This window comes from Indicator indicator, chromosome 1 (assembly GCF_027791375.1).
Source record: "Indicator indicator isolate 239-I01 chromosome 1, UM_Iind_1.1, whole genome shotgun sequence".
In the NCBI taxonomy this organism is placed as follows: Eukaryota; Metazoa; Chordata; class Aves; order Piciformes; family Indicatoridae; genus Indicator; species Indicator indicator.
Window position 1 is genome coordinate 18181579 of NC_072010.1, and position 20479 is coordinate 18202057.

At 40.8% G+C, this 20479-nt stretch overlaps 1 protein-coding gene across 1 annotated transcript in view; it reads left to right on the forward strand.

Annotated features, from left to right (window-relative positions):
* Window positions 1-18660, forward strand: part of DDX10 (DEAD-box helicase 10) — a 181541-nt gene extending 162881 nt beyond the window's left edge. Inside the window, exons 17-18 of the mRNA XM_054385008.1 lie at window positions 281-414; window positions 18392-18660. Coding sequence (XP_054240983.1) covers window positions 281-414; window positions 18392-18581 — 324 coding nt within the window. The 3' untranslated portion in view covers window positions 18582-18660. The remainder of the gene's footprint in view (window positions 1-280; window positions 415-18391) is intronic.
* Window positions 18661-20479: the final 1819 nt, after the last annotated feature.

The following is a 20479-nucleotide window of genomic DNA, read 5'->3' on the forward strand; positions in this document are numbered from 1 at the left end:
AAACACTTGATCACAGATGACTGTTGAGATTTGGGCAGCAATAATCTTTTAGATTTGATAGATTTAAGATGACATGGTTAGCAAGCTAGAATTTAAACATAAATTCTTGTGCTTCTTTTTTTTCAATAATATTTCTTCAACCTTTAATAAACAGGCTTGGAGGACAGCACTGGTGACTGAAATTACTTTGTTTTCCTGTTTTTTGCTAGAGCATCCCTATCAATGGGTTTGTGGCAAGTATCATAACTTGTAGTCTAATCCTCCATTTTTCATCTGACAGGATGAAGAAGAAACAGTGGCCTTTCTTGCTCACAGTGGAAGTGAAGAAGAGTTTGATCCAAGTACTCTTCCAGATCCTGATAAACACAAAGATTCTGATGAAGAGCAGGATTCAGAAAGTGAAGACAGCTCTAGGTATGTATGCATCTTCTCCATTCACTTTGAAATGTTTACATTTTTAGAAACTGGTTTGTTTAGTTGTTAGGAACTCATTTTACAGTCATCCTTTTGCTCCAGGGATTACTATTTAAGTTTCTTTGTGGGATAGGTGCTGAATAGAAATATGTGCTAAGGGCTATTTACTTCGTGAAGCTCTAAGGGAAAGATTTTTGAGTAGGTGTTGAAGGGATCTCTTGGTGACACTGTTCCATGTGCAAAAATCTTGACTAACTCCTTGGAGGTTTCATATGTTTGTGGCAGGCTGACTCTGTCTAGACACCAGGTACCTATCTAAGCTGCTCTATCACTCCCCTCCTCAGCTGGACAGGGAAGAGAAAATACAATGAAAGGCTTGTATGCCAAGGTGAAGGCAGGGAGATTATTCAGCAACAAGCAAAACAAACTCGACTCGGGGAAAGATTAATTTATTCAACATGAAACTAATCAATACAGAGCAATGTAATGACAAAATAAAAACTTCACTCCCAGTTTCTCTACCTACTCCCTGAAGCCACATAGTGGGATGAGGAAGGGGAAGTTGCAGTCAGTTCATCATACATTGCCTCTGCTGCTCCTTTCTCTTTGCAGGGAGGACTCTACACACCTGTCCCCAGCTCCATTGTGGAGTCTTTTCCATGGTTGACAGTCCTCTACAAACTTCTTCAGTATGGGTCCTTCCCATTGGTTTTAGTTCTTCAGTAACTGCTCCAGCATAGATCCCTTTGATGGGGTGTAGTTCTTCAGGAACGGACCACTCCAATGTGGGTCCCCTCTGGGGTCACAAGTCCCACCAGCAAACCCACCCTAGCATAGGCTTCTCTCTGCAATGGGTCTACAGGTCCTGTCAGGAAGCTGCTCCATTGTGGGCTTCCTGTGGGGGCCTAGCTTCTTTCTGGTATCCACCTGCTCTGACATGGGGTCCTCAACAGTCTGCAGGTGGCTATCTGCTCTACTGTTAAATTCCATGGGCTTCAGAGGAACAGCTTAACTCATTGTGGTCTTCACCTCAAGGCCTAGGGAAATCTAACACTGGAGCACCTCTTCCCTCTCTTTTGCATCAACCTTGGTGTCTGCAGAGTTGTTTCTATCACTCCTCTGTTCAGCTGCAATTGCTGTTGTGTAGCAGCTTTTTCTCCTTAAGTGTGTTGTTATCCCAGATGTGCCACCGCTGTCACTGATGCCTGGGCCAGCAGCGGATCTGTCTTGGAGCCAGACAGCATTGGCTCTGTAAGACACAGAGGAAGCTTCTAGCAGCTTCTTACAGAAGCCACCCCTGTAGCCCCTCCCAATACCAAAAAGTTGCCACACAAACCCAATACTGTTTCAGAAGTACATTTCTCTACTGTCATATTGCAGGTTCTGTTTGAAAGGAAAAACACTGAAGTCATTTGAGGATTTAGATGAGCTCTCTGTGTCTGTCCTGTATTAAATAAATTTGTGCAGGGTGAAACTTGATAAGCTTTATATTTCAGCATTGCTCAGACACTTCAACACTACAAATGAAATGGAATCTGAGTTTAGAAGTAAATATATAATAAAATTAACAATATTAAACTTTTTTCAATGTAAAACTGTTTTAAATTATATAAACCAGAAGATCTTGTTTCTTGTAGTTTTACAGAAAAGCACAGGGTGTGGACGAGGATCTATAGGTGGTGGCAACATAGTGCAGGTCTTCAGCACATGCTGCAGGAATATGGAGGGATGCTGCATGAAATCCTATGTAGTTTTTGTCATTGGTGACTCTGCAACAAGAAGTCTGTCTGTGCTTCTGACAAACAGCCTATTGACACTTAAACAGAATCACACAATGATAGGGCTTGGAAGGGACTCCTGGGCATCATCTAGTCCAACCCCCTTGCTAAAGCAAGTACACTTAAATCAGGTTGCACAGGAACATGTCTGGGCAGGTTTTGAGAGCCTTTTGAGAAGGAGACTCCACAACCTCTCTGGGCAGTCTGTTCCAGGCTCTGTCATGCTCAGGTGTGTTTCAGTTACACCTCCTGTGTTCTAGTTTGCTCTCTCTAAATGTCTAGTTCCATAAATCTTTTGCTTTTCATGTCTGAATCAGCTAAATCCTGGCAGCTAGATTGTCCCTAGTCTGGACAATATCCCTAGACTGGATAGCCCTAAGTTAACAGGCTGGTGGTAATGTCTCCTGTAGCCTTTTTACCTGTGTGTTGGTGGTTAGAACTAACAAGGATGAGGAAAATGTGTTGCTTTTTCTGAGCAGCAGCAGCAAATTGCTTCTTCTCTGTGCAAAGGGAAGAAAGAAGGTAACTGTAAGTCAGTTATAGTTCCTTCTGGTTTTCACTTCCCTAATGCGGTTCAGTATCTCCACTCCATGTAAAATGAATTTCAACATTCTGTGAAACACCAGTTTTCTATAAAAACCCACCAGCTTCCTGTAAAAAAACCCAACCAAACAACCCCAAACCCCCAAAAATAAAATAATAAAAAAACACCCCACCCCCAAACCAAAAACCAACCAAAAAAACCCAAAAAAATCACCTGAAAATGAGACCCATCATTCTTAAACATGGTTCTTCCAGTTCCTTCTATATTTATGACTGCTTGGCTCTCTGCCCATCAGCTTTTGGTGGGGGAAGCAGCATAGGTTGTTAAACAATATCTCATTTTAATGAAGTTTATGAGTTGATATCTATTGGGGAGGGCTGTCTTAAGAAGATTTGTGGGTTGCTTCTCACATGTTACTAGAAGTGAAATATATCTGTCCATATTTGATAAATGCATCCTCTAGTGGTATTTGTATATTGCTTGTAGTAGAACCAGGTTAATATGATGAAACTTTTTTCTCTGCTTTCCCCAGGTAAAATCAGTAATGTAGTTAATACTGTCTTCTTAATAGATGAGATTCTGATGAGTAGAACCTGGATATAAGACAGTGATCAGAACTAGAGGGTGCTGTAAAACCTCATTTTGTTGGAGGAAACCATCTTTGTTTGGTATAATATTAATTATGAGAAAAAGACCAGAAGACAAGGGTATTTGGCAGTTCTGCATTTATGTAGAATGTTAGTGGAAATACCAGAAAAGGCATTTGTCTTGGTTTGAGCTTGAACAGCTCCAGACAGAATGTATTCTACCCCAAAGGAGTAAAATAAAAACAATCACATGCAATTGGAAGTTAAAGAGAAACAATATTTACAAAAAGTAAACAATGTACAAAAGGCACCAAGGTAAAAGGAGATATATATACAATCTGAATCGGCCCTGACCTAATCCCCTGACCAGGCCCCAAACTAGGCCTCAGTTATGCAGCAGAAATAGCCTCCAGCCAGCCAAACCTGCCCCACGCTGCAAGGAAAAGCAAAAGGCACACGCCCGGAGAGAGAGAGGGCTGACTGGAAAGCCTGCTCCTTGTACAGGGAGATGCAGGAAAGGGCATGGAGTAACAATATTACAACATCCTGTGCCTCCCTCTTGGGACAGACTTTCCCATCCCCTCGGGAGATCTACTCTATGGTTGTCCCAGTTAACCTGTGAACTTCCCTTAACCCACAACAGCACTTCAAGATGCTAACACTTCTCCATCTAGGACCATAGCACTGCTGGTTCTGTCATTTTGCCTCTGAGAGTAAATACTGAGCTGACTTCTGCATTGTTGCAGGTAACAAAGTAGAGAGAAAATATTGATAGTTATGTTTGTTTCTTTGAAGGAGTAAACCCAAGAGTTTGAGAAAGTCTGAAGCTTTGATAGGTAGTTGAACACTTAGCAAAACTTGCCATGTTTATTGGTGTGTGTGTTGCTGCTGAAAGACAGATTCCTGGAATCCATTAAGCTGATGGACAACTGAGCTAGCAGGAATCAGTTACCAGCAACCAAATATAGGAAAATCATAGAATCAACCATCCTGGAAGATACCTCCAAGATCATCCAGTCCAACTGATCACCTAGCTCTAAGCAATCAACTAGACCATGGCACTAAGTGCTCATCCAGTCTCCTCTTGAACGTCTCCAGTGATGGTGACTCCACCACCTCCCTGGGCAGCCCATTCCAATGGGCAATCACTCTCTCTGTGAAGAACTTCCTCCTAATATCCAGCCTATACCTCCCCTGGCACAACTTGAGACTATGTCCTCTTGTTCTGCTGTTGGTTGCCTGGGAGAAGAGACCAACCCCCACCTGGCTACAACCTCCCTTCAGGTAGCTGTAGACAGCAATGAGGTCACCCCTGAGCCTCCTCTTCATCAGGCTAAAGAACCCCAGCTCCCTCAGCCTCTCCTCAGAGGGTTTGTGTTCCAGGCCCCTCACCAGCTTCGTTGCCCTTCTCTGGACACGTTCCAGTACCTCAACATCTCTCTTGAATTGAGGAGCCCAGAACTGGACACAATACTCAAGGTGTGGCGTGACCAGTGCTGAGTACAGGAGAAGAATAACCTCCCTTGTCCTGCTGGCTACACTATTCCTGATACAGGCCAGGATGCCATTGGCTCTCCTGGCCGTCTGGGCACATTGCTGGCTCATGTTCAGCCTACTATCGACCAGCACCCCCAGGTCCTGTCCCCAGCCTGTAGTGCTGCTTGAGGTTGTTGTGGCCAAAGTGTAGAACCCTGCACTTAGCCTTGTTAAATCTCATCCCATTGGCCTCTGCCCACCCATCCAGCCTGTCCAGGTCCCTCTGCAGAGCCCTCCTACCTTCCAACAGATCAACACCTGCTCCTAACTTGGTGTCATCTGCAAACTACTGATGATGGACTCAATTCCCTCATCCAGATCATCAATAAAGATATGGAATAGGATGGGACCCAGCACTGATCCCTGGGGGACACCACTAGTGATTGGCTGCCAACTGGATGTGGCACCATTCACCACCACTCTCTGGGCCCGGCCCTCCAGCCAGTTCTTGGCCCATTTCAGAGTGAATCTGAGTGAATCCAAACCACAAGCTGCCAGCTTTGCCAGGAGCTTCTTGTGGCAGACAGTGTCAAAGGCTTTGCTGAAGTCCAGGTAGACTACATCCTCAGCCTGCCCTGCGTTCACCAGGCGGTAACCTGATCATGAAAACAGATCAGGTTGGTCAGGCAGCACCTGCCCCTCCTGAGTTCATGCTGGCTGGGCCTAATCCCTTGACCATCCTGTAGGTTCTGTGTGATTGCACTCAAAATGACCTGTTCCATAAATGTGTCACAACACTACCTGTTAAATATTTAATTGCCTCAGGTATTTCCTAATTACTGCTAAATTATTGCATACTTCCTGAAGGAAAAGGGTAGTAGTGTTTTAGTGCCACATTTCTTAGACAAGATTTTTGCATTATTTCAACTTGTAGCCTTAGCGAGGCTTAGCTATCTTGACAATACAACATTTTGCTGTGTAACTGCTTAATATGTGTTTTGAATAGGTTGGATCAGTCCATTTAAAGCTAGGAATTTTGTCTAGTTTGCTTTCAGTATCACTAAGTAACCATTTATTCAGGGGAGAACCTGTCTATCTTTTTTTTTTTTTTTTGAGTATTCATACATCACTTTTGTATTGATCCATTCCCCAGAGATGTCAGCTAGACTCAGGATTAGCTAAGATTTAAGAATAAAAATTGACAGGCTTATTTTTGGCAGTGATAATCAGTGCACTTTTTTTGGAATCAGTAGTTAGCCTTGTCCCCTGGAGTTCAGTGTTCGTGCTCAAGGAGAGTTAAAGACTAAAAGAAGGTCTAGGGCCTTGATTATTTCCTGTTCCTGCAAAGTAGGTTGGAAAAAGAAAGAACCTACATAAAAAGGAAAATGGGAATGTAGTAATTATTTCTGGCAGAGTATTTTCCTCAGGAAATCTCAAAGCTCTTTACAAAGTAGGTCAGTATGAGTTTTGTAGGCAGAAATTTTGAGTCACGTAGTAACTTGTACTAGAATCATGGCAGTGACATGGGTCAGGGACCCCAGAGGGCTCACTGAGTGCTCCATCCCCTAGACAGATAGCATCCCCTTTGAAACTGCAACTAATCACAGTTGGTAACTCTGTTTGTTTTTTTTTTAATAATTTTTCCTGATTTCATTGTGTGAAGTAAATTTAATACCACATAGGCACAGTTGAGTGCTTCTTGGTTTTCCTTTTTCTTGGACTTGTCCTTACTTGAGTTAACTTTTTCAGGGAGTATTGGAACTTTGATGTCTACAGTATTTCAGTTATCCCAAGGAAATCAGTCTTGAATGTCATTTGGGCTGAAGAGAGTAACTTTGAGCACTGTAATAAAAATGTATATTTTTATATATTTTATAATTAATATTTCCTGTCAGTGGTATCTTTAAACACTGCCGTAACTTATTTACAAAATGTATTCACAGGTTCAGTTATCCAATTCACAGTTACTCAGTTATTCAGTTATTTACACTCCACGTATAAAGAGAGTTAAATGATTTAAGCACAGATCTAACATTTCCAATGCAAGAATTCAAATTGGAAATGCAGGTGCTGTGATCTGTGGTTTTCCCACAAACGGGATTCCATAGCAGATTAGTCAGGTACTCACAACTCACAGCTCCTCTGTCTGGTATCTTCCCAGATGCTGTGGCTTACAATTCGAGCAGTCTTTGGCTCGAAGAGGGCCAAGGGGCCTCTCTCTTGTCGTGCCCAGTTCATGGTCTGGAGCTTGCCCTTGGCTCAGAGAGCACTAGGGGACCTCTCTCTTGTGTGCTCCCTCAGTGGGCTGCAGCCTCTTCTGGGATTCAGTTCCCATGGAGCTTTTACCTTTATGCCTTGTTCCAGATGCAAGGCCTGGCTGAAGTTGTTGGTCTGCTAGAGCAGATTCTTCAGCTGCTACTCAGGCAGCATTTGACTCTTGTTGCTGTCTGGGTGAGAACAAGGCAAGCTGCACAACCACTTGGCTGGTTTAAATACTGTCCCAAGACAACACCCTTTGGAAACACAGAATCCTGATAACTGGACCTATGGGATGGGGCTTATTCAAACATGACCAGGGGCACACACAGTTCCCACATTTCCAATACAGCAATTCAAATTGGACATATAGGTGCTGTGAGCTGTGGCTTTGCCACAAATGGGATCCTGTGGCCCACTCTCTTGTGTTCTCCATTGCTAGGCTGTAGCCTCATCTGGGATTCAATTCCCTTGGAGCTTTTGCCTTTTCTGCCTTGGTCCAGGTGCAAGGCCCAGGTGTAGTTGTTGCCTGTTAGGACAGGTTCCTCAGCTGCTACTCGAGCAGCATTTGGCTCTTGTTGCTGTCTGGGTGAGGACATGGCAAGTTGCCTGACTTCTTGGCTGGTTTAAATACTGTCCCAAGACAACGAATGCCCTTTGGTAACACAGGACCCTGATAACTGGACCTATAGGATGGGGCTTACCCAAACATGGCCAGGAACACACAGTTCCCAGCTGTGTCACAAAGTTAATTACCCGTGGTACATGTTTATCTGGCCCCCAGGAAGTGTCCAGGTTTGCACATTCACAGGTGCTTACAAGGTTAATCCCACATGCTATACGTTTGCCTGGACCACCTGGACCCCAAGAACTGTCTGAGTAAGCATATTTGCAGGTGCTTAGCCCATTGTCTGGGGGTTTGACCCTTCAGGACAAGCACAAAAAATACTGCACGTATATAGTATATTATGTGTATGTATAGTGTATATATCTATATCTTGTGTGTATATATATATATGTGTGTGTGCTTCAGCTATAGTTGAGATAGAGAATTTTTTTGCCATATATTAAGGCTTTTGAGGCTTTAGTTTACTACATGTACTTGAAGAATGGGTTTTGGACTACGTTTGGAGGTGACTTTAAAAAAATGTAAACACAGGTAGGACTTCTTCCGTGGTACACTGCTATCTACATTATATTCATGTATTTGAAATACAACTTAAAATCTAGAAGGGTTTTAACAAATTAATTTTTTTTTAATTACAAATTTTACCATAAGCCTGACAAAGTATCATTTATTGGGAAGGTTGGAATTTAATTGGTCTTTTGAACTCAGTCATGTGTGGAAGCTAATTTATCTAAGAAGCGTATTTCAGATTTTCAGTAGGAGATACCAAAGTCCATCAAATAAAATACATTTTATAATCTAATTTCTGTAAGATGATATATACATTTAAATCTGCTATATATTTGATAATATAGTTTATGGCCATTTAAAATCTCAACATTCAGTTCTTTAAAAGGGATTTTGCAAACAAACCCTTACAACTTTTGTTATGATTTTCACATGCAACGTTGGCACATTGTTGCCATGCAGACCCTGCTGACTTACACATTTAAATTTTTTTTTACATTCATTTTATGACTACAAGGTTGCAATTTGGTTTTACTCTGTTAAGTAAAATGTTTGTGTAAATGTGTTATGTCCCTTTAGCGCTCCAGGAGTTATAATATGATTGGGCCATTTTTTTTGGTATCAATCTGGGGTTTAAGATTTGCCTGGCTAGGAGAAAGACTTTCTTAACAAACATGTCTCAAGAACTGCCATAGCTTGAAGCTTAATAAGCAACCTCTGTCAAGCTCAGGGGACAGTATTGGTCTCTGTTGTTCCTGAATTTTAATAATAGGAAAGTCCCTTACCTTCCTTCAAGGACTTTTTAAAAGGTTTTGTTCATTTTTCCATCTTTACACAATTGGAACAAATACTTTCCTGGTTTTCGGTCTTGTCTGTGTTTGCTGGAAACCTAGGGCAATAGTCGATGTTTAGAGCCATAGTTAAGAAGGCAAGAAGACTGAAATTTGAAAAGCGAGTCAAATTGCTTCTGCAGCATTTAAGCTGAGCGGGAGTTAACAAAAAAGTTAACAAAGAGCAACTTCAGACACCTTAGCCAGGCCTGACATTCAGAGATTTTAGAAGAGGTCACATCAGTTTAGGCACTGCATCAGATATGAATGAAAAGTACTACAAGTAAACATGAGATATCAAAGACCACAATTCTGAGTTTATAATACAAGCACTGCGAGTGGACTTGTCAGTCATTGCTAATGGTAGTAATTAACTAGGAGTGACAGGCAAGAACAGCCAGGGCAGGTATGCAAGAGGGAGAGGAGAGTGAAAAACAGTGGGACAGAAGGGCAAAAGCAGCGAGTGACAACATACTGATAATACATTTGGAAGACGACAGGATCCAGGACAAAACTACATTTCTGTTAAGGCCTGAAAGGGAGAGTGTCAGAATTAAGAGCCACAGATGGCTCCAGTGTGCAGCACAAGCATGTGGTAGTTAATCCCATGCTGGCTTGGCCTGTGTAGGAAACATCAGTCATGTCTTTACAGGCTAAATGGATTTGGCCAGCGTGCGGGTGTAAGTACTGGCACACGGTTGACTGTGTTGTCCACCACTGCTGTGACTTTGGCTAGTGCCAACTAGAGAGCTCTGCTGGGCAATATCCCAACTCATTTTGGTGTGGTAAGACAGGCCAAGGACTGTTCCCAGTAGGCGGTGTTAATGAAGAGACATTTCTTTTATGGGTGTGTGGGTGAAAAACATAGTGATCTGTTCTCTAGCTCTGAGGTCGGCTTTTGAAGCTCAGTGTAACTATGTCTGAAAACTTGTGAGATGCTCTAAGCATTGCTTAGGAGGCTTTCATGAAAGCAGAGGCGCAACTGAAAAGAGTAAGATGCAATGAAAGAAAAGTAATTAAAGGCTGGAAAAGAGGAAATTGAGAAAAGCAAGAGAATTTGAATGACAGATTAGCTTTTGGGTTAAAGATAGTGGTAGCTGAGGAGGCAGGTGGTGGGCATGAGGCCATGGAGAAGTGGAACTGATTTTTCATGAGGGAGGAAGAGGTGGGGGGGGGGATGTATGTACAAAAGGAGAAGGGAGGATGATGGGGATTTGGTGGATCAAGAAGAAAAAACATGAGAACAAGCAAGAAATCTTGCTGCCAGTGGGAAACAGAAGTTTCTATGAAATCAACATTCATGCCTCATGCACCTCTCTTAGAGCTGTCACTGAATTGTATGATAGGTTACTCTTCGGCTGGGGAATTTTTTCCAAAAATAAGTCAGCCAAGAGTGAAATTAGGCTTTGAGATTAGAAAACACTATTCTATTCTGTTTTGTATTTTCAGAATTCAGGCATTTTACTCAAAGTGTTGGAGTACACAGAGTACAAAGTGTTGGACACAAAGTCTTGGGCTACACTAGCCGCTACTGGTTTTAAGGGGAAAAAATTGCTTCTAAAAGGAATATCTCAAAGGCAAGTAGTGAGGCCTCAAGTAACTTCCTTCAACAATTTTTAAAAATAGACTATCTATCCATGATTTAAAAAGTCAAAACATTGTTAATCTTTTCTCCCAACATTTTTGTTTAAATTGAGAGAGCTGTACAAATCATGAGTTAAATTTGCTTTCAAATAAAATTTCCTTCTAGCCATACCTCTACAAGCAGAGTAATTAATGACTCCAAGCATGTAATGTGAGATTAATTTTTTGTATATCTAGCAACTTTCACCATATTTGTTTTAAGGCTATCAATGTAAATTGTTAATGAGGTAAAAAAATTAAGTGTATTGCATGTGGATAGAAAAAGTGGAAGAAAAGCAGATGGATTTCATAAATAATCATTTTGCAGTCAAATCAAGATTCTGATATTTCTAATTCTTCAACCTCTTCAAATAAAAATGTTGAGGAAGAACAAAGTTGCGATTAACCTCGTTGTTACCTTCTTTAAATCTTTTAGTAGGTGTGACTGATCTCATTTACTGTTAGATCAGCATGGAAAAGGTCTTAGACATGAGAGAAAAGCAGAAATGTCTTAGTTCTGTTACTGTTTTATGTGTGTTTTTACGGCTGGTCACCATCTGACAGGTGTGCAAGTCAGCAGTCAGTGCTGCTTGGTTGTGTACCTTCCTTTATGAAAACTGCAAACGTCATAAATATATGCAAATTGCAATTTCTTACACTTTCTTCTTTATATATATATATATATATATATGTTGATCCACTAAGTTTTATGTGAGTCTTGATGTGGTTAGTGTTATGTTGTCTTTGGAGATTATTCATCTGCAAATCATGGTGATATCAATGACTTTATGAAGGCCAGAACTTAATGTTGTGATGGCCGAAAAAAAGCAAAAAAGCACCGTAAAACAGTCATGGTAAAAGATCTCTGTCTAAAAGCTTGGTCATGCTGTTTAATTGCAAATTTGGATATGATAGTCTTGCGCCATGAAAGTCTTCATATTACTTCAGACTCAATATACTGCTATAAAATGTTACCCTCCAGCGCACCATGCGAAATGGGACTTATGGTCGAATTTCCTAGTGAAATTTGGTCACTTATGTCTTGCAGGTCAGACTAGATCTTTACTGTGATTCCTGTAAGCTTGTCAGCTACAGAAACGACCTTTTTTAAAAAAAAGGCATAAAATAGATGTAGTATGTCATTAGCAAGTGTCTGCATCAATGAAGGAGAAATGGGATTAGTATTTGAGTATTTATTGAAGCTCTGCAGTTCAGAAATTATTAACAATTGGAGGTTGTTTGTGGTCACACATAAGAAAAGAATAGGAACAAATCTGAAGAATGTTAGTGTCAGATGAAGCTGAGCAGGAGTGAATGAGTACAAGGGTTAGGTAGGTGGTTAGCAGCATCTCCAAAGGCAGCAGCACATTTCGGACAAAGGTTAAGCCTCTGACAGAGGGACACAGACCAAATCAAAATGGTTTCACTGAAGCTGGATATGTGATCCTTATAAGGATCAACCCCTGACTGATGTCAGTTTTTGGACTGGTATATAAAGACAAGCTAAAACTGCTTAGCCCAATTACACCAGTGGCACCAGGCTGGGCCAGGTACTGCTGCCTTATGGTCAGCAATGCCAGCAATGGTAATCAAGGAAGAAAAGTACTATTACAGCTTCAGACCTGTGATTTGAATCCACTGCCACTTCTCCACTAGTAACTTTAGAAAGTAAAGGAGATCTCAGAACAGAAGTAAGATGCTGACGGCTGGTCTGAGTGCTTTTTCTCATCAAGTCTTCCATGCAATAGTGAGAAGTATTATGTGCATGCTCTTACTGGTTTGGTTTCCATTTAAATATTATGATACTTCAGCTCCAAGACAAACTTGTCTTTTGCTTTTAGCACTATTATACTGTTATTTCATTACAAGTAAATTATTCACAGTATCACAGTATATCAGAGGTTGGAAGGGATCTCAAGAGATCATCAGGCCCAACCCCCTGCCGGAGCAGGATCACTTAGGATAGTCCGCACAGGAAAGCATTCAGGTGGGTTTTGAAAGTCTCCAGGGAAGGAGACTCCACAGCCCCCCTGGGGAGCCTGTTCCAGTGCTCTGTCACCCTTACTGTAAAGAAGTTTCTCCTCAGGTTCTAGTTTAAACCCATTGTTCCTTGTCTTATCACTGTGAACCACCAAAAAGAGCCTGCCCCCCTCTACTTGACACCCACCCCTCAGATATTTATAGACATTGATCAGATCCCCTCTCACGCTTCTCTTCTCCAGACTAAACAGCCCCAGGGCTCTCAGTCTCTCTTCATAGGGGAGATGCTCAAGTCCCCTAATCATCCTCGTGGCTCTATTCATTGCTTTCCCTGCAACTGTTCTTTTATAAATCTGGTTTTAGAGTGGGTTTAATTTGTATCACTGGAATGACAAGTAAGGGAATCATAGACTCATTTAGGTTGTAAAAGACCTTTAAGTTTACAGAGTCTAACCATTAACCTAGTCCACCACTAAACCATGTCCCTAAGTGCCACATAAACACATTGTTTAAATATCTCCAGGGATGTTGACTCAACCGCTTCTCTGGGCAGTCTGTTTCAATGCTTGATAACCCTTTCAATGAAGAATTTTTTTCTAATATCCAAACTAAACCTCCTGTAGTACAACTTGAGGCTGTCCTCTTGTTACCTGGAAGAGACCAACACCCACCTCACTTCAGAAAGTTGTAGAGAGTGATAAGATCTCCCCTCAGCCTTCTCAAAGCTGAACAAATTTAGTTCCCACAGCCAATCCTTATAAGACTTCTTCTCTAGACCCTTCATTGCCCTTCTCTGGGCGTGCTCCAGAAACTCAGTGTCTTGTAGTGAGGAGCCTAAAACTAAACACAGTATTCAAGGTTCAGCCTCGCTAGTGCTGAGCACAGAGGAATAATCACTTCCCTAGTCCTGCTGGCCACCTTTTTCTGATAACAAGTCAGAATGCTTGGTGTTCTTGACAACCTGAGCACACTGCTAGCTCATATTCAAGCAGCTGTTGACCAACACCCCCAGGTCCTTTTAGGCTGGGCAGCTTTCCAGCCATGTTTTCCCATGCCTGTAGTACTGCATGGGATAGTTGTGACCCAAGTTCAGGACCCAGTACTTGACCATGTTGGACCTCATACTGTTGGCCTTGGCCCGCTGACCCAGCCTGTCCTGATCTAAGAAGGAACACAACATGATATATTTTCATTACCATTTCTATGTACTGTACCATTCTGACAGCAAGTAAGAAAGAAGTTGCAGTGGGCTTTATGGAAGGCACTGCAGTAATTAATCTTCATTAGGATTGCTGCCATGGCCTTGCGAATTAAAATTTATTATATGGAAAAAAGGTTTGTGGCACAGCATGTTTGATTAACAAAATGCCATCATTTATGGGATGAATTATTCCTAACTTTTCTGAACTGTATTTTATTAGCAGATGTATTCATTATTCCTGTATATTTCTCTGGGAAAGAGCTCATGTGTGGCCTGCAATTGAGTGGCAAGGGTGGGTTGTTTCCAGAGCAGTGCTGGTGAACCCAGGCTCCAAAACAAGCTCTGATTTATGTTAACTGAAGGGTTAGAGATTTCACAGTACCAGGCTGTTTAAATAATGGCAACTTAACTGTGAGGCCACGCATTTCAAATGTCTGACTCTCAAGCATTTAGAATCTTGACAGCTTGTTTAGACAGCCTGTCAAGACGTACCTTGAAACCCAGAAGCAAATTAAATACTAACAATTAAAAACTTTCTATTTTTTCTAGTATCACCTCAGAACACACTTGTGAGATTATTTTTCAGTAATTAAAGGGGGGTTTCATTGTATAGCTCTTAGGGTTACAGTTAGATCCCATGTTTCCCAGATGCCATTCATGTATGCTGGCATTTATTTAAGGGGCAGGATTCATAAATGGTGCTTTAATGTTTGAGTAATAAACATTACCTATCAAATGATAGATCTTCCTTTCTTGCTGCAGTTGGCACCACAGAAATTATTGTGCCTGTTGAGAAGTCAGCTGCTAGTACCTCCTTGCCTCTGTAAATACAGCCCATCCCAGTAAACACAGCCCATCCCAGTAAATCCTCCCATCAGGCAGCCTCAGACCTTGCAGGTCGTTCAGGTAGCTGAAAAGCTAAATTGCACGAGATGGTAAAAGGAAGGAATTGTGATCCAGCTGCACATGCCACTTTCAAAGTGTTAGAAGATAAAAAGTTCCACTGGCTTTAGTTTGGAACTGGATTGGGGGTTGCTTTCTGAATGTGTTGCTCTATTAGAAAGTAATTCACCTTAGAATAATTTCATTTTGTTTTGGGTGTTCATGGATACAGCTGGTAGTACATCAGTTTGTGCATTTGTGAGGAATAAGGGGCCACTTTTGTCCCTGGGAAGTGACCAACAATAAAAAGATTATGTCTGCAGAGTGGGCTGACCGTCCTTCAGTCAGCAGAGAGCAAAGAAGAATGAATTTGGCAGTAAGTGCAGAAGTCATCCCTGTATAGCAGCCCTCACACGCTGAGCCCTTTTACATGCACAAGTGGGAATTACAACTACTACTTCTGCTCCAAAGAGCTTCCTGCCCAAACAACTAAAGAGATCCATCCAGGTGGAGTACAAGATATCCCTTGGGATCATGATGCCAAACATATCTCCTGATGATTTTTCACCTTCCTTTTGAAACTGCCACCTTGACTCCTTGTAAAAGCTGTGTCTCTGACTGCTCCAGAATTATACAGCCCCTCTCCGCTCCACCCAAGCCTGGTAGAAGCCTGAAGGAACAGGGTTGGGGGCTGGACTGGGTGATCTTTAAAGGCTTATTCCAACCCAAACCATTCTATGGACAGGCAATGTTTGTCTTATTTGTCTCAATACTATGAACTTCTTATTTGCACATTCCACATGACTGTCTGCTTTCCTTCCTAAGTTGTCTTTACCAAATACTGTTTTGCCTCTACTTTTTGCGTGCCATGAAAACACAAGCCTTTAGCTCCCTTCATCACTTGGTGGCTTTGCTGCTGCTGCTTCCTGTGTTACGTGTTCCTCTTTTTACCTCTCCATCTTACAGCCCAGTAGGGGTCAGATTAGTGTGAAAATGCATCTGCTAATGTGTGCATACATCTTTAGCATGCGCTACTGATGGAGCCCCATGATCCCTCAGTAATAAAAAAAAGCAGCTTGACTCAGCATAATGTTGCCAGAAAGCTTTTGCTGAAAATTAATCATAATTGTGTTGATGTGCTTCTTGTTTGTGGAAAAAATTAGAAATCTCATCATTCCTTCTGAATGTGTTTTATATTTAATTTAATTTCTGTTTAAACCCTAAAAATATCTAGGCCTATGAACCTCTGAAACTACCAAAATTAATATTGTTTTTTGTGTTTCAAGTGTGCTGTTTCATAACTTGTGAGATTTTCCACATTGTTTTATTTGCCAAGATGTTTTGAACTAATGTCTTAGATGAAGCATTAGGCAATTATGAATGCAAACTGGGCTTCAGAGTCCATTCAAATGTGAATAAATAATTTGTTCTTTTGCAAACAAGCTAAAATGCTTTTACTAAATGAGGTTTCATCCTTAACACTTTTTAAGTGAACCCCTGTACTCTGTCCTGATCAAAGTGAACACTATGAATCTCCAGCCCAAATATACACTGGCCGCTTGGAAGAATCTTTCTTCTTTAGAGTATTTTCATATACTTTCAGTATAGCTTTAGCATTTATGGAACATCTTAAGCCCTACAGAGAGAAACAGTCTACTTGCCCTTAAAGGAACAGGATAAACATTGGTAACAAGCCCTAAAAAGCCACTCCCATGTGAACAACTGCTCAAAGCCAACAAAGTTGCTATATCCTTTTAAAAGTAGTGATTTGGGGAGAAGTATTTGGTGCACAGTCATCAGCTATTCATAGAATAGTTTGTGTCATAAGGGGGACCTTTAAGGTCATCTCGTCCAACTCTCCTGGCATGGGCAGGGACATCTCTAAACAGATCAGGCTACTTAACACTGTTAACGCTATTTCTGTTGGATAGGCAGGGAAGGACAGTATAAACGTAGGACAGTTGGTTTGTTTCAGTTGTGGGATGCAGTTTTGTTTCTCATGTGATTTCCTTGCTCTTTCACTGCTGTAATGACTAGTCAAGAGCTGGCACTGTTCTCCTATGAAAGGTGGGATGGACAGGTGAGGGAGGCAGGTGACAATCCAGTGCAAGGCTGTCAGATGTCATGTTGCTCCTTTGTCTTGATGGAAAGGCAGCCAGGAAGCAGGAGGGAGGTGGTGTGGTGCTGATCCCTCTCAGAGTGCATTGGGGAACTTCCTGAAAACTGTCATGTTTTGGGGTTAATGTTTGAGTTAGGCTGGTTTCCAGTCAGTGGTGAAACCAGCATTTCACAAACCGGTAGCTAGTAGAAAAACAGCTGAAGGTAGTTCGAATTGGGCCTTGGGTTCCTGTGTTCATTTATGGACAGTATTCCCCAGTTGGAGCTATTTATCATGGCTGCTGTTTCTAATTGTTTTTTTCTCCAAACAATATTTCTGAGGAAAACATTTTTCACAAACATTACATTTGTACTTCATTATAAACATTAAGGCAATTACAAAAATTCTTGTTGAAACATTTGCGTTTTAGTTAATTGAATTTTCTGTGTAGAAATTTGCGAAATTTTAAAAACCTGAGTGTAACCATACATATTAGAAAAGCCTAAACTCAGTCTTTGAAGTTCCATTTTTGTTTTCGTTAAAATACAAGCATGAAAAAGATGAGAATGCCGTTTTGGTTTAGTTAACTTGTATGGAGAGAATAATTTAGGGTGTGAGGGGTTGCATTCTGCCTTTTTTTCCTCATTAATTCTACCCTACAGCATAGGACAATCAGCTTTCTGTAACCTCATGCACAGATATTACATCTTGCAATGCATTTTGGTTGATGATTTTAATCTTAATAAGATGATTTACAGCAAATTTTCCATGTTATGAACAAAAACTATGTGAAGATATATAAAAGCTTGGGCTTTCCTCCTGTTGCTGTCATGTGGCCAGGAGGCAGCAGTCCAAGTATTAAACCAGCTAGATTGAAGGCTGTAAAAGGCAATTCATATAAGTCTTAAAAGCAGCAGAAAAAGGGGGTATTCACCAGGGAAAATAACTAGGTTTAACTTTTTCCTCTTCCTTGCATGGCAAAGAGGTGGTTAGTATCTCCCAAGGAAAGCTTCTGAGAGAAGTGGAAAGAGTCACTTGGATGAGATGGACCCAAATCAAAACTAAAAAAAAGTGTAAAAACTAAAAAAAAAAAAAAAAAAAAAAACAAAAAAAAAAACCTAAAAAAAAAAAACCCAACCAAACAACAAACCCCCCCCAAACAACTAAAAGCTAAAAAAAGTATAGCATTTACTAGCGAAATTGCAGTTCTCGTGTTTTCATTCTTCTTGTGTATTTATTTCAGACAAGATCTTGAATTCATGTCAGTCTGCTGACCTATCACTAAATCAGCTTTGTCATGTTGTCTGTCACTCTATAAGGCAGAAAATCGTAGAGAAATCTGATAGCAATATCTTGACATACTGTAATCAATTAAGAGAGCAGAACATGCAGCACCACCTCAGCCTGAAAGCAGTTCTAATCTAGACATTCCGAGTTCATCAGCTTCTATTGCTTCACTCTTCTGAATTGTAATTTTGTTTGCTCTTATCTTGACATAGATTTGCCTCGTTTAAAATGAATTGTTTGATTACATGATGATATTGATTTCCACAGTCATTAAAAAGACTAATTGATTTGTTTCTGCAGTGAACTTGAGGAGAAGAGTGGAAGAAAGAAAAGAAGCTATAGAAACAGTGCTGAAGTGGAAGAAATACCACCAAAAAGAAAGAAGGCGAAATTCATCCAAGAGGAGGACCCTTATTTGCCATTAGATACTGGGCTTTCTCTAGCAGAGGATGAAGAACTCGTACTACATCTGCTCAGCAGTCGCAGCTGATTATTTTTCTGCCCATTCTCTTTTCTGGGACATCTCCACAATTTTGTCAATAGTTTACACAAAATGAATTTGGCATCTGGGCAGCTGCGTACCAGTGAACGTAGATAGATGAGTTCCATGGGCAATGGGATTGCCTTAAATTGGCTCACAGATTATAGACAGTATTTAGTTTGATTTATAAGGCTTTCTAAACAAACTTTCCAAGCCGAATCCCCAGATGTCATTTTGCAGTAAATGTTCGTAATTTAAAATCTCCATGTTCTGAATCAATCATCAGTTTTTTTTAATTGCTTTGAATAGAAACAGGATGCTCCTTTCTTGATTGTGTCAGTTTGTTATTTTAGAAAATACGTATGTACTAAAATTATTAAAGAAATACTGTTGGCAGCTCAGATATGACTACTTAAAATGGATTTTTTTCTTCTGTGTATCATGCATATATTTTAAGAACATTTTAATAAAAAATATATGAAGTGTTGGTGTAAACTTCTGGTGTCTCTTTTAGCTTTGCTCTGAAAGTATTTATTTTTCCTCCAGTTAGCATTTCTGTTATGATTTTGTCACTGGTGTTAGGCAATTCAGGAAACCGCCTTCAGAGGATAAAACTGAATCTTGCTTTTGAATCCCATATGAATGGTGACGCCACAAAAGGGCAGAGCCTAACACTACCTTAGAAAATTTGCTACAAGGTAAATCTTGTGGCAGTATTACAACTTGTGTGCTACTTTCTCTGTTGTGAACAACTACAGTGAAGAAAAATAATTTATTGTTGAGCGTATTTTCAAATTTAAAGCTGTGTGCCAAATTTGCTGTTGTCTTGCTAGCATTCTTGATGATGATCTCAAGAATATTGGCACATCATCCAGAAAAAAGCATGGCAATCACTTGCAGGCAACGTGGAGAGTGATGAAAAGCGCTGTGAGTTTTGTATGTCTCCAAAGTGACCTAGGCAAAGGGAAGCTGCTGTGTGACAAAATGAAGTAGAGCAGGGAAATCCAGTGTTTTGTTAGTTGACAGAATGTTCTTGCCAGCAAACAGGCCTGTAAAGTCTGGAAGTACATCTCAAAAAGGTGTATTGTTTTTTGAGGAAAAGGTTACAAGATGGATATTAGGAAATACTTCTTCACTGAAAGGATTATCAAACATTGGAATAGTCTACCCAGCGTAGTGGTGGAGTCACCATCCCTGGGGGTGTTCAGCCGGTGTGTGGACCTGGTGCTTAGGGACATGGTTGGGTGTTGACCCTTTTGTCATGGATTTGGTTGAACCTGCTGCTGTTATTCATACCATGCTGCAGTCATGCCAGCTTAAAAAATGAAAGTGCTAACTGGAGCAAAATACAGGGTTTGAAGTTCAGATTGCAAAATGGGAGGCTTCCTGTTCCGGTTGCTGCTTCTGGGTTCCAGGTTTTTGGGTGTTGTTCTTTTCCTCTGGGATGGTGGCAGGACAATGAGGGAAGAGGGTGTAGTTTTCTGGCTTCGGCTTTTGGCTCGCTTGCTTGTGCTTGCTGCTGCTTTGTGCCATGCTTTTTCTGCAGACAGACTAAGGTAATTAGGCATATTTTGTATCACATTTTTCTGATTTTGTTCAGTAAACTAGTCTTCTCTTTTTTTTTGTGTGTGTGTGTGTGTCTCAGTCCCAAGTTTTTGTGTGTTACTTTTCCCTCACTCTGTGTTGGGAAAATAGAAATAGACAGGTTAACCCACTGGTTTGTTACGACCTATTGTGTTCTGATTTAAGCCATTACACCCTTCAGTACTGGGTCAAAGGTTAGAATGGATGATCTTTGAGATCTCTTCTAACCAAATACATTCTGTGATTCTGTTTGGTCACGAAAAACATACTAAAGTATATATTTCTCTTTTTATTTTTATCCTTTCAATATAACTTTTTTCATT